This window comes from Cnephaeus nilssonii (assembly GCF_951640355.1).
Source record: "Cnephaeus nilssonii genome assembly, chromosome: 3".
Classification (NCBI taxonomy): Eukaryota; Metazoa; Chordata; class Mammalia; order Chiroptera; family Vespertilionidae; genus Cnephaeus; species Cnephaeus nilssonii.
Genome location: NC_137074.1, coordinates 30,720,293 through 30,735,712, shown reverse-complemented (window position 1 = coordinate 30,735,712; position 15,420 = coordinate 30,720,293). Strand labels below are relative to the sequence as shown.

Below are 15,420 nucleotides of genomic sequence, written 5' to 3'. Positions count from 1 at the left end.
GAGCGAAGGCCTGAGTCCCGGGTGCTGGAGGAAAACCGGTGCTGGAAGCCAAGGGAAGGAAGGCCTATTGCACGAATATCTTCGTGCAACAGGCCTCTAGTCTTTACATATTTAGATAATTCTGTTCTCTAACGTAGTTAATATATTTCCATTTCTATTTCTACAACATACTTGAGGTTCATAGACACCAAATTTTATACAGATAAAACTATTTAATTCTCAATAATGTACATATTCAAAATGTAGAAACAGAATCTACCACTGATCACATTTTAGATTGCCACTGCCATATGACCAATAGGCAGGGACAAGCTTTCTGTCACCTGTTTCTTTAAAAGAGGAAGTGAAAGTAGTTCCATTGAGGTCTCCATGTAATCATTTTGTCAAATTCTTCCTTCACCTGAGAGCCTGCTCAAGAGACTCACAGAAAGGAAGTGTGGCTAATAAAGTACTCTGGACTGAAGAGCAGTCCTATTTGAGCTTTTAAATGTAAATATATATTTCAGTAAACTTACACACAGAGAGGGGAAGGAAGAAACACCTCCCTTGATCAACCAGCCAAAAAAACTGAGTCATCCCTGGCAATCAATGAGATGACACATCTCCTCATAAGATGGCATTCCTCGATGAAAAAGTCATTCTGAACATATTTGGGGCCTGAGCTGGGTTCTCAACGTTGCCATTCTTTTGCTCATTCCTGTGGTTACACCAAGTGTTACCACATACTACATGCCACCAAGCCCATCCAAACCTCAATCACTCTCGGCAGAAAATTTGATCTAGTACTTGATAGAGAAAAATGAAGTCATCTCCTGTCCTGTTATGAGTATGCCTGTCCTGTTCTCTAACTTGGCCAATGAATCCCTACTTCCTTCTATCTTCTCTGAGTATTATCCCACTAGAGGCCCGGTGCACGAAAATTTGTGCACTCAGGGGTGGGGGGAGTCCCTCAGCCTGGCCTGTGCCCTCTCACAGGCCAGGATCCCTCAGGGGATGTCCACCTGCTAGCTTAGGCCCACTCCCTGGGGGATTGGGCCTAAGCTGACAGTCAGACATCCCTCTGGCAGCCCAGGAGTCCTCGGGAGATGGCCACCTGATGGCTTAGGCCTGCTCCCTGTGGAGAGCGGGCCTAAGCCACAGTCAGACATCCTTAGCACTGCCACAGAGGCGGGAGAGGTGCCCGCCACCACCACTGTGCTCGCAGCCATCAGCCCAGTTTGTGGCTGAGCAGAGCTCCCCCTATGGGAGTGCACTGACCACCAGAGGGCAGCTCCTGTGTTGAGCATCTGCGCCCTGGTGGTCAGTGCACGTCACAGCACCACTCGTTCCCCCATTAGGGTCAATTTGCATATTACCCTTTTATTATATAGGATTAGTTTTCCTTAGTTCCATTTTTATTTTGGCTTTCCTTCCACTAGCTCTTCTCAGGAAAGCAAAGGCATGTTGGAGTCTCCCTCTCACAAATCTCTCTCCCACTCAAGAAGCATCGAAAATCTCTCAAAGAGGTGTCCTACAGTACTTCGCATCCAGGCTCTCTCCCATGCTCCATATCCCGTCTCTCTGTGCAACTTCAGCAAAATTACTTCTTTGAGTTTCAATTTTCTCCTATATAAAAAGAGGGCTATTATCTATATTGCAAGTATGATGGGAAAACTAAAGACCATATATTTAAAATGACTCATAGTGTGCTTGATCCATTATAGGTGTGGCTTTTATTATTGCACTTTGATCAAAAGCCATAAATGGATTTTACTATTGTTAAAAGCATCATTATAAACATATTTTTAAAAATCAATTTTTCCTTTTTTGCTAGACATTGTCTTTTTGCCAAACTAGTGTCTACTTGCTGTTGGATGAAACCTAGGTCAGGCCAAGTACCCACTTTCAATGTGCACTTAGAGGCTAATATTTTTGAATAACCACAAGGAAGTGAGAAAATAAGAGTTAATAGCTGACATTACGTATATTCAAATCTATTTTATTTTTGTTGGACTGAATATCTTTGGTTCAAGTATTACCTTTTGAGACCAACTATTTAATGCCTGATAAAGCAGGACACATTACTCAGAAGCAAAACATTCCATAGAGAGTCACCATGAAGCAAAGATGAAAGGAAAAGTTATTTCTTCAAGTCCACTCTATTACTAAAATCTGAATTTACATCCTAAAATGGCCATAGACCCAGAGTGAGATCTGCTTAGTTAAATTTCAAGATAGTGAAATCTGTATATTATCCAGCAGAACTGGTATTTTTTCAGTAAATCTATATTTTCTTCTCAACTATAAAAAGAAAGAAGCAAATTAGAGCACTGGACCTCAAACTGTTTGGTAAATCTGCAAGAGCCAATTATTTATGAGATAACCTGATGCATTTATAACACTAGTTTTATATATATATAAATGAATTCAGTGCCCTACAGTTAAAAGAATCAATATAGCCTAAAACCAAAGTTGGCACCACTGCACTCCTCTCCCTGATATTTGAGTCTGCCACAGATTGACAGACTCACTGTCTGTTCCTACCAGGATCTCCCCACTGCCTCTGGACATGGTAGATAGTGTTCTGAACCCAGTGTCCCTACTTAAAATATAGATTTGTAAAAAATTCCCAAGAATGCTATGGTGCTTAGGTGGTAATCCCTTCAACACTGGGCCCTATCACAACACTAATGGATTTTTGGCTTCTTACTTCTTTTTTTCTTGGAGGTGGAAATTAGTGGTTACAGACGCACATGCTATCCTATCAAGCTGCCCATCCTCAACTTCCACTTCTGGAGAAGATGGGGTAATAGGAACTGGATTTAACCCTCCACATAGAACAACAACAAAAAACTATACAAAATAAATTTTCAAATGGTTCAAGATATTGGAAATTAAGCAACAAAGAATTAACTGTTCCCAAGTAACTTAAATGCATTCCAGAACAAAGCTCAAAAATATTTATAAGAATACAAAGATATTCAACATCCAATAAGACAAAAGTCACACTGTCCAGAATTTAATAAATATTATAATAACCAGGCATGTGAAGAGGCAGGAAAATGACCCTTAACAGGAGAAAAATCAATCAATTGAAACTGACTCCGAATTGACACATAACAAATCATTGGCAAAGAAATTGGAGACATGGACATTAAAGAGTTATTATAATTATATCCAACATTTTCAAGAAGCTAGAGGTATTCAGCATGTTAAGCAAAGTTGGAACCTATTTTAATAGACCCAACTGAACATCTAGAAAAACTATGTCTGAAATAAAAAAAATATATCAGGTAGGCTTAATGGCAGATTAGACATGGCAGAGAAAGATTAATGAACTTCAATTCACAACATTAACAGTATCCAAAATGAAATGCAGAGAAAAAGACTGAAAAATTAACAGAGCATTACTGAGCTTTATGATAATTTCAAGAGGCCTAATACACACACAACTGGAGTCTATGAAGGAGAGGTGTGATGATAGAAAAAAATTTTTGAAGAGATAATGGCCAAAATTTTTCCAAATTTGATAAAAAGTATAAACCCATGGATCCAAGAAGCTCAACAAATCTCAAGACAAGAAACACGAAGAACACTAAATTAAGGTCCATCATTATCAAATAGCTTAAAACCAGTGATAAACAGAAAAAAATTTAAAGCAGCCAATGAGACACATTACATTCGGATGAACAAAGATAATGTTGACAGCAGATTTTGCATCAGAAGCAATGCAAGCTAGAAGATAATGTAAAGAATGAAAAAAAAATAGTCAACCTAAAATTATTTACCAGGGAAAATTATCTTTCAAAATCAAAGATGACCTAGAGACAAATTCATAGAGAGAAATTCATAGAGACAATAAATATAGGAGAGGTTACCAGGAGCTAGATGATAAGGGATGAGGAGTTACTGTTTTATGGGTAGAGTTTTGTTTGGATAATGAATAAGTTTTGGAAATAGGTAGTGAGGATGGTTGCATAACAATGTAAATGTGCTTAATGACACTGATTTGTACATTTAAAAAAGGTTCAAATGGTAAATTTTATGTTATGTATATTTTGCCACAATAAAAAAAAAGAATTCTTAAAAGGGAATATAATTGTTCTCCTTCCACAAGAATGAAACTCAAGAGATAATGCCCAGTGGAGAAAGGGAAGTTTCAGAATTATGTGCCGAATAATGGCATTTATATTAATTTAAAAGCACATAAAACACTATACTTAGTTATTTATAAACAGAAAGCAGATCAGCAGTTGCCTGGGATGAAGGGATGAGTGAGAGAAGAGTTTGGGAAGGAATACAATGCAATTGGAGATGGGATGCTAACAAGGACAGACTTTCCCAAAAACCAGAGCATAAGCTGCAGTCTGGGAGCACCAGTGCCCTATCAGGCTCCTATAGCCTCTCCTGCCTCACCTCTCAACTCAGCCCCACCCCACTACTGCAAGGGGTTTCTCCCAGGTGGGCCTTAGTCTGATCCTTTTGCAGAGGCCAGAACTAAGAGCAGTACTTGGGGACTTTTCTAAGCCAGCTGTCTTCTGCGTGGGGTGTGCTATGCCTGGGAGTGCAGGAAGACTTTCCAGGGATTACCAGACATAAACAGTTTTTAAAAGGTATTGATGTCCAGATCCTTAACTTTCACATAAGCTCCTTTCTAAAAGCCATCTGCCTGGGAATGTGCCGGCAGTGCAATACCCTACATCATCTCTTCTTCAAAAATTTGTTTTCCTATTTTATAAAAAAACAAGCATATATACCTAGCATATAACATAAAACATATATCCATACAAAAACTTGTAAATGATTGCCAAAACACTTTTATTTGTAACTAGAGGCCCGGTGCACGAAATTTGTGCACGGGGGTGGGGGGAGGAGGAGGAGGGTGTCCCTCAGCCCAGCCTGCATCCTCTCCAATCTGGGACCCCTCGAGGGATGTCCAATTGCCCGGTGGGATCGGGCCTAAACGGGCAGTCGGACATCCCTCTCACAACCCAGGACTGCTGGCTCCCAACTGCTCGCCTGCCTGCCTTTCTGATTGCCCCTAACTGCTTCTGCCTGCCAGCCTGATCACTCCCTAACCACTCCCATGCCAGCCTAACTGATGTCTAACTGCTCCCCTGCCAGCCTGTTTGCCCCCAACTTCCCTCCTCTGCTGGCCTGGTCACCCCTAACTGCCCTCCCCTGCAGGGTTGATCACCCCCAACTGCCCTCCCTTGCAGGCCTGGTGTCTCCCAACTGCCCTCCCCTGCTTGCCTGATCGCCCACAACTGCCCTCCCTTGCAGGCCTGGTCCCTCCCAACTGCCCTCCCCTGCTGGCCATCTTGTGTCCACATGGGGGCAGGATTTTTGACCACATGGGGGCAGCCATCTTGTGTGTTGGAGTGATGGTCAATCTGCATATTACTCTTTTATTAGATAGGATAGCCCAAAACTGGAAACAACTTCAATGTCCATCAACAGAAGAATGGATAAATAAATTGTGGTACATCAAGATGATGAAATACTACTCAGCAATAAAAAGAAGTAAACTAATACACACAACCCTAATACATTAATACTTATGCTGAGTGAAAGAAGCCAGACCAACCCCCTCACCCAAAAATCAGACATGCTGTATGATTTCATTCCTATAAAACTCTAGAAAATGCAAACTAATCTATAGCAATAGAAAGCAGATCAGTAGTTGCCTGGGATGAAGGGGCAGGAGTGAGGAATTTCAAAGCCCAAGGAAACTTTTGAGGGTAATGGATATGTTCCATATCTTGCTTGTGGTGATGATTTTCTGGGTATTAAAACTCATCAAATTTTATACTTTTTTTTCCCCAAAAATATGTTTTTATTGATTTCAGAGAGAGGAAGGGAAAGGGAGAAATAGAAACATTAATGATAAGAGAGAATCATCAATCAGCTGCCTCCTGCATGCCCCTTACTAGGGATTTAGCCCACAATCCAGGCATGTGCCCTGACCAGGAATTGAACCGTGACCTCCTGGTTCATGAGTTGGTGTTCAACCACTGAACCACACCAGCCAGGTTCAAATCGTATACTTTTAAACATATAGTTTGTTGTATGTCAATTATACCTCAATAAAGCCATTTTATTTTTAATTAAATTTATTGGGGTCACATTGGCTAATAAAAGGAACAACTGGAGAAAAGGGAAGACATCTGTAATACTCTTGACAATAAAGATAAATATTAAAAGGAGAAAAAATTATATAGGTTATACAATTCTATGATATATCATCCTGATGTTGCATTGTGTGCCCACCATCCAATAAAGCCATTTTTTAAAAATATGAAATAAAGACATGAAAAGCTGAAAGAATTCATCACCAGCAAGCCTCCACTACAAGAAATGTTAAAGGAAGCAGGAGGAAAATAAGAGTTACAAAGAGATCTGCTCAAGGGTACTTAGATGCTTTTTCTTATTGATATTGATTTCGTTTTTTAATTACCAGGTTTGAAGCCATAATACTGCTATCAAAGTAATTGAAGTAAGAATAACTAGACATTCAGTCAAAAAGTTTTCCTCACTGACATGATTGCCAAAGTTAGTATATAGTGTGGGGTGATAAAGAAAAAATCTGAAGAACGATTTGCTATTTTAGTCCTCAGCACACTAGCTAAAATTACACCAGACTAAAGATGCTTGGAAAATATCACATAAAAGAAGTATGTTCCTTATTATCTTAAGTTTGGTTTTGTTATACCTTGGCACTCAATTTTCTCCCCTAATAACACATGAGTTTTATAATACAAGCCAGGAAGAAGTTTAAGCTCCCTCAGAATTCAGAAGAACTCCAAACTTTTATGCCAAAAAATGCTTATATTCATTTTAAATTTCCATGAATCTAACTTATCTAAACCAATAGGACATGAATTTAAACAGCTATATCCAAATAATATCCTCTCCCACTCTCTCTCTGCAAATCATTTTAAATTTTTCCCCTCACATAGTCTTTTACAGGGTATAAAAAAAAAAAAAGCATTCACATATGCTATTGGTGAAAGTATAACAAAGGTACAATATTTTTGGTAGTCAATTTAGTACCATCTATCGTCAAGGACACATTCCATTTCAGGGAATTTACCCTAGAGATAATACAGTACAGGTGCCCCAAAAAAATTTATGCACACACATATTCTTTGCACCAATATTTTTTATAATGAATTTACAAACAATCCAAATACCCATCAAAAGGGAACTAGTTAAATAAATTGGGGTACAACCATGTTATAATACCACACAACATTTTAAGAGGAACAAGATAAATCTCCATGCACTGATATGAAAAAATAGCCACAAGACGTTAAGTGAAAAAGCACATTAAATTTTAGCTTGTACAATATCAGTCTTTTTGTAAAAAAGAAAAAAAAAAACTATTACCATGTCCCTTCTAGTTGTATATTCACAGGAAAGTACATCATCAATTTGTTTATAGCAACTATTTCTGGGGATCTGAGGATGCCCAGAGATACTTTTTCCTTTACACAAATCATGTTTTTATATGTTTTTATTGATTTTAGAGAGAGAGGAAGGGAGAAACATCAACATCCTGTATGGCCCCTGCTGGGGATCAAGCCCACAGGTGCCCTGACCCAGAATTGAACCTATGACCCCATATCCTTAATAAAAACTTCAATAAGAAACAAAATGTCCAAAGGTTACTTTCTAGTAAAAGAGAAAAGACAGTAAGAAACATAGTGAAATTTAAACCAGGTAATCAAACCCTGAAGAAATTAGAAGGTTAGAAAATACTATTAGGTTGTAAATATAAAAAATGCATCCTAAAGGAAAAATGGCCACAGTTCAAAAATGATGAATTAAAAAGTCACATTTATCATTCTCTACTCCACCCTCTCTCACAGTCTGAGAAAAGGAGGTATGATTATTACAAAATTTTACTATTCATTCTAAAGTCTTTAGTTCCATTAAACAAACCAGTTTTTCCACATGTACATCAAAACAAATCAGTAAAACTGGTTTTGAACACAAGGAAAAAGGGTGGTTGCCATAAATCTGTTTAAAGGAATGAAGTAAGCGTATGATCTTTATTTACTCTAATATAAAACCCCACAATTAAAAGTTTAGCTTCTAGAACAGTGTTTCTCATAAAGCAGAGAAATAAAATTATAGTTCTGTCTTCCACACATCCTAGAGAAAACATTTTCTCCAGATAAGCATGTCCTAAATGCCTATGTGGCTAAAAACAAAGGTGACAAAATTACAACTGAAAAATAATTGCAAGGAACTCAAAAATAATTACTACTGGCTCTGTATGCCTACAATCAAGAAAAGATTGGTATCAGAAATTAACCAGGGCAAGAAAGAAATCAACAAACCTTAATGGAAAATTTAACTTTTTTATTTGAATGAGGCAAAGGTTACAGTTTTGTTTTCCCCAAGAACATTAGGACACCTAATAGCTATTTACAGAGAAAAACTATGAATCCTGTCTAATAAAATGGTAATATGCAAATTAACCATCACTCCGTCACAAAGATGGTGGCGCCCATAGAGGTGGGGGTGCTGGACGCTGGCGGCGTCGCCCCAGTGACAGGCCCCAGTGTCCCGCATGCCCCGGCCCGCGGAGGGAGGGCAGGCAGGTCTCTGGCCAGAGGCCAGCCAGGGCATGGGACACTGGCCTCGTTGCAGGCCGGGCTGAGGGACCCCCCTCTCACTTCCCCCCGTGCACCGGGCCTCTAGTTGTATTATAAAAGGATAAGACTATTTCATCAGATAATTAATTGAATTTACTATGTGAATCTGTTACCTAAAATATGCTACTGTTAAGAAAAAAACAGAACACACCGCAACTCCCAATGCTTAAATCTCCCATAATAAAACTACACTATGGAAAGGCTTGATAATAACCTTTCATACAAGTCACAATTTATGTGTATACTATTACTGAGTACCGCCCTAGGTACTGGAATTCCACAGTGAAACATGATCTCTGCTCTCATGGAGCTTACATTCTACCATACAAATAAGATGCAAAGTGAATAGGGCTAAAAGGCTTCTTGGAGGACATGACCTTTGAGTTAAGACCTGAATGACAAGAAAGAAAAAACCATGTGACAATCTGGGAACAGAATTCTCCAAGCAAAGATAATACAAAATATAAGGGTACTATAAGATATTTTGAATTGTCTCTAAATGAATTGTCTCTAAATCAGTTTTTTAAAATATGTTTGTTGATTTCAGAGAGGAAGGGAGAGGCAGAGAAAGATAGAAACATCAATGATGAGAGAGAATCATTGAACAGCTGGCCTCCTGTACACCCCCCACTAGGGTTCGAGCCCGCAACCCGGGCATATGCTCTGACTGGGAATCAAACCCGTGACCTCCTGGTTCCTAGGCTGATGCTCAACCACTGAGCCACACCAGCCGGGAAAGATCTTTTGACTACACTTCAATGACATTCCATCATGCAAAATAAAGTCAAATGTGGCTTGCAAAGCCTTCAGGAATTCATGCAACTCACCTGTAGATCCTATTAAAATAAAGATTCTGATTCAGTGGTCCGTAATGGAGCCTGAGATTCCCTTTCTAGTAAGTTCTGCAGACCACACTTTGAGTAGCAAGGATCTAGCTCAAGTTCATACCTCACACAACTCCCACACAGTGAATTAATGCTCTTCCCCAAACACCATGTTCTTACCTCTGTGCCTTTTTATATCTTCACTGTATATGGTTTTTCCCTTACCTCCTCCACTTCAAAAACTTTTACTCTTTGTTACAGTTTAGCTCAAACATCACAGAGACTTCAGGCATATGTTGATGCTACTTCCTTTGTATTCCAAGGCCCCTATGCATTCATGTTTAACTCACCACACTTCACATGTCTGTCTCCCCCTGAGACTGTGAGTGTGGGGATAGAAAAATACTATCCTCGACACACAGATACTCCATAAATGCTTTTTGAGTACAAGTCACTATGGTATGGCATTTCTGCCACAGTCTTTGAAATAATGTTTGTCACAATCACTTTTATTCCATAACATTTTCTTTAGAGTAATATACAGTAAAAAAATACTGTCAAATTATTAAAAGTCACTTAAAATATAAGACAATACAAATTCAAAATTAAAGTAAAATGTAATACTATTGATGAGATATTTATCTTATTGCTGGAAAAAAAGTCACACTAATTTCACTCTATTTTAGGATAAAAAGGGCAAAACAAAGATGGTACTCTTTGGTAGTCTTTCAATTTAAATACCTACAGAAAAATAAGAATGGCATCAATTTGTAGTATACCTTTGCCCCCTTAAATTAATAAGGACTTTTATTATGTTTTAAAAATAATGACAAGAATAGTATCTAAATCAAATGCTTACACTTGCAGTCCTCTCTTTACTACTCACCTTCCTCATCGATCCATTTCATGGTAAAAAGCTGTTCATTGTCAAAAGAACACATGTCTCGAACCTCATTGCAAAGGCCCTCGAAGGAGATGGAAGGTTCAAAGTGTGTTATCATGATATCCCTGAAAAAGAAAGGAGTTTCAAGTTAGACGATGATTAAAATGAATAATGCTCTACACATTACTGAATGCCTGACGATTTGATGGACTTCAGCTGTTTTGTATGTGCATCAACATGTGTTGCTTCCAGTAAACTATCTGTGCAAAGTAAAAATTAAATTGGTAAGAAACCAAAGTAAAAATTAAATTGGTAAGAAACCAAAGTAAAAATTAAATTGGTAAGAAACCAAAGTAAAAATTAAATTGGTAAGAAGTAAGAATAGACATAAATGTAAAAAGTAAGAATAGACATAAATGTGTAAGCAATAATATATAAGTCCACCTAGCAGCCATTCATTATAAAATTTAAAATGATCGCTTCTCGGCCTTTTGGCTAAGATCAAGTGTAGTATAAAATTTAAAATGTAACAAAAAGTAGATAAGTGGATAAAAAAGCTGTGGTACTCAGTGGTTGAGTGTGGACCTATGAACCAGGAGGTCACGGTTCAATTCCTGGTCAGGGCACATGCCCAGGTTGCAGGCTTGACCCCACTGGGGGTCGTGCAGGAGGCAGCCGATCAGTGATTCTCTCTTATCATTAATGTTTCTATCTCTCTCTCTCCCCTTCCCTTCCTTTCTGAAATCAATAAAAACGTATTAAAAAATAAAATAAAAAGCTGTGGTACATTTACACAACTCTGTGTAAAAAGGAAGAAAATTTACCCTTTGCAACACCATGGACGAGCCTGGAGAACATTATGCTAAGTGAAATAAGCCAGTCAGAGAAAGATAAGTACCATATAATTTCACTCATATGTGGAATTTAACCCTTTGCACTCGCTTGCTTTTTTCTCGATTCCTTTATTCTAATGCTAACCGTGTCGAGTCACACTCGACATCCGAGTGCAAAAGGTTAATGAGCAAACTGAACTACCAAGCAAACTAGAGAGACTCATAGATAGAGAGCAGGCAGACAGCTGGGGAAGGGGGGCTTAAGGGTGGGGGAGAGATTGAGCAAAAAAGAAAAAAAGAGAGAGAGAACTCATGGACATGGACAACAGTGTGGTGATTGTGGAGAGGAGGGGTGGGTGGAGGTGGAAGAGGACATAGAGGAAATAAATGGTGATGGAAAAAATAAAATTTTAAAAAAAGATGTTTTAAGCAGAAGCCTAGGGCTTCTTCCAAGGAGCCATGAGAAGCCTATGATTTAATCATATAGTAGTCAGCCAGTCATCCTTCCAAAGGTAAGTTAAACAGACAGAATGACTCTAAGGGAACACTTATATAACCATCTCTATGTGTCACACTCTGTTCTAAGGGTTTACCAAGTTAATGTAGTTCATGTGCTTCCTGTTTTAAACTCTTCAAATGCCTTTTGTCTCTTATGCAGAGTAAAATCCAAAGTCCTAGCGTCTACAACGCCCTCTGTGAACTGGCCCTGGCTACCTCTTCTACCACCAGACAGATAAACCAATGTTTGTAGTCCACCACCTACCCCAGCTACAATGTAAGCTCATCATATTCCTAGTGGCCAACATAATGCCTAACACAGAATGGTTACTTGATAAATATTTTTGAAGAAACGAAGAAAATGACAGTGTTAGGAACTATGAATAAGTATTTGGAGCATAGAGCAGGAAACAAGAAATTAAAAATGTCAGTCATCTGCAAAAAAAAAAAAAAGTTAAAACTGCAGTCTTAGGGCTATTAAAGGTAAGCAGAGAGCCAAGCATAGAAATTGAATTGCCTTTTTTTGATAATCAGTCTCTTCCTAAGTACTCATGGTTGTCTGCCCCTTCTTCTAAGAACCCTCTTGCCTGGGCTTTCTTAACAGTATGCTTCCCTGGCTCTCTTTCTACTGTATTCTGAACACTTTTCCTTCAATCACAAGATATTCTTTACACCTGCTCTATTATTCCTTCATTCATTCCCTGTACCTCAAACCTACTTCATATTCAATGTTTTAACTATTATCTCTATACTAGTAGCCCGTTTGCACGAAGATTCGTGCAATAGACCTTCATTCACCTGGCTGCCTGCACCAGTTTTCTGCTGGCACCGGGGACCCAGGCCTTGGCTGTGGCCACCGCCTTCTGCCTTCTTTCAGGGTCGGGGCTTGGCCCCGGGCGGTGGCCTTGGGCTCGGCGGCACCCAACATCCCTGCTAAGGATCGCAGGAGCCGACCCCCAGTGGTTTCCTGCGATCCGTGCAGGCTCCCCGCTGGTGCCCAAGGCTGGGAAAGCCTCGGGCGGCTTTCCCGGCCTTGGGCTCGGCCGCACCCAGCGTCCCTGCTACCGATCGCAGGAGCCGACCCCCTGGTCGTTGCCTTCTATCCGTGCAGGCTTCCCGCTGGTGCCCAAAGCTGGGAAAGCCTCCACCTGAGGCTTTCCCGGCCTTGGGCTCCGCCATACCCCAACGTCATTGCAACGGTTTCCTGGTGGGCGTGGTTGGTGGGAGTGGCGTGGTTGGTGGGCGTGGCTTGGGCGTAGCGAAGGTGCGGTCAATTTGCATATTTGTCTATTATAAGGTAAGATAGGGGCCTCTGTAGTATTTAAGACTCTTGATAATCTGGTTCTAATTTCTATTCTCAACTTGATCCCATCATTTCCAACACAAATTACTACAAATATCTGGTTTAACTCACAACCCTCAAACATAAGACCTTGATGATCCAATCTTTAATCCTGACATTTCCTCAGTTTATGGAGGGAGGTTGGGATCAATCTTAACAGGTACTTCAACTCCAACTTCCATTAAACCTTTTTCAACCAAACCAGTCCAATCAATAGTCTATACTTCTAAGCCTGTGCAACATGTATTTTATGTTCCACCTTTTGTTATTTGACTCATCATATACTGATAACACATCCTCAATTAAATTGTAAACAACTGGAAGACAAAAATTTTGAACTTTTAAATATATTCACATAACCAGTGACATAATTAGGACTCAAATATTTCTTAACTAAATATAGAAGAAACACTTTCTAGGAGAAATCCATCTTCCAGAAAATGTACTTATGACAAGGGAATATCACTCTGTTTCTTTTGCCTATAACATTTATAGAATATTGAGTATGTTCCAGGCATTTAAACAAACTTTATCTTACATAATCTTCAAAATAACCATCAAACTAGACAAACTAATCCTATTTTACCAGTTTAAAAAGTAAAACACTTTCAATTCTAGGATATCTGCCAATGTCTCACAGGTAGAAAATAGAATATGAATTAAAATCCAAATCTTCTAATAACCTCATGGTGGATGCTTTAATCTGACCTTCCCCCTCCGCACTCCCCACCTCCAGGTTCGCCCATTAGCAATGGAGCATTTATTATACCAGCTGCTGGAAGTATTACCAGCAGACAATCCCCAGCTGTCAGCCTCCTTCAGAGATTTCACTCTTTGCATATGATCACACCCCCTTCCTAGAAACAGCCCACAACCAATGACTAATTCGATGTGGGGTATAAAAAGGCCCTAGCCGTGACTCAGGAAAGCTCTGAAGTGTGAACTCTTCAGAACTCACTCTCTGGAGAGTTAACTAAGTTTTCTGTTGAGATTTCAGAGCACCTTGATTCTTTCCTACCTAAGCTTGCTCCCTTCCCTTCCCTCTTCCTCCATAGCTATCGATTCAAAGAGTCCTCCTGTATAAATCTCCTTCATGCTCATCTGAGACACAACTTTCCACGCTAGCTATTATCAGATGATATTGTTTTGACAAAAAAATATAATGGATACAAACAGTCAATCACACCTTTAAGAGATTGGCTAATGAAAAATGTAATCCTTGTTTTGGAAATTCGTCTACTTTAATACCTGAAGGTAATTAATTTTTTGATTCTTCAGAGAAAATACATTGCCAACATATATAAATTATACATATTTTATGTCTCCTCCAACTAAATGTAAAATCCATAAGAGCAGGAACTCTGTTTTTGCTCATTGCTATCTTACCAATACCTAAAGCAGTGTCTGGTCCAGAATGGATGCTCACTTAATATATATGTTAAATGAATGGAGGTGTCACATGTTGTACTCTAAAGAAAGCAAGGGAAATGTAAAAATAAAAAGCGTTCCAAAAAAGAGGAATGGCATATAAGAGGCAGCTAAAGTATACTGGTTCAGATGATGAGAGCTAAAGCCAGGATGCTTGGGTTTGCATCAAGGCTCTATCACTTACCAGCTGTGTATCCTTACGTGAGTTCCTTAACTTCTCTGTGGCTCAACTTCATCATTTATAAAATAGGTATAATAATATCTCATATGGTATTATAAAGATTTAACGGATTAAGTGAATTAATCTTTATAATACTAAGAATAGTGCATATAGCATACTCTATATGTATTTAATAAATTTTAAAAAATAGCCTGGCTGGTGTGGTTCAGGGGTTGAGCATTGACCTATGAACCAGGAGGTCATGGTTTGATTCCCCGTCAGGGCACACACCCCGGTTGTGGGCTTGGTAAAAAAAAAAAATTATGTATTCATAGAATAATTTAAATAGAAGTGAAACCTCATTAAAGAGATAAAAATAACCCAACCTTCTAAAAGCAAAACTCAGATGCTTCTGGTTTAATATGGTACAGGGAACACACATCTATATCTTTTCATCCTAAGGGCCCACTGAAATGACAAATTGTCAAAGGCTTTGAAAACAAAAAAAAAAGGCACAAACAGCATACCAGGAACTAAGAGAAAGTCCTAGAGGATTGAAAACAGATGGGATAAAATTGACCCCAGAAACCATACCTGCCCCAAACAACAAGAGTTAAGAGAAACTTTAAAAAAGATAAGTTTTATTGACACAAGATTACTTTTCCCTCCTCTAAGCATCTAATCACATCACCTGGAATCTTCAAGTGCATAACACTTACATAAGCATTCATTATAAATTCTTTTCTAAATTGCTTTAAAGAAAAAACTATGAGTTAAAGAGTAGAATAATGTTATAAACCTTTACAATGT

General features: G+C 38.9%; 1 protein-coding gene across 1 annotated transcript in view; it reads right to left on the bottom strand.

The window, feature by feature from the left end:
- The window catches only part of PRKCI (protein kinase C iota), a 70,566-nt gene that overhangs the window by 45,971 nt on the left and 9,175 nt on the right, over nt 1-15,420 (bottom strand). Inside the window, exon 2 of the mRNA XM_079766737.1 lies at nt 10,353-10,474. Within this exon, the coding sequence (XP_079622863.1) occupies nt 10,353-10,474 (122 nt within the window). The remainder of the gene's footprint in view (nt 1-10,352; nt 10,475-15,420) is intronic.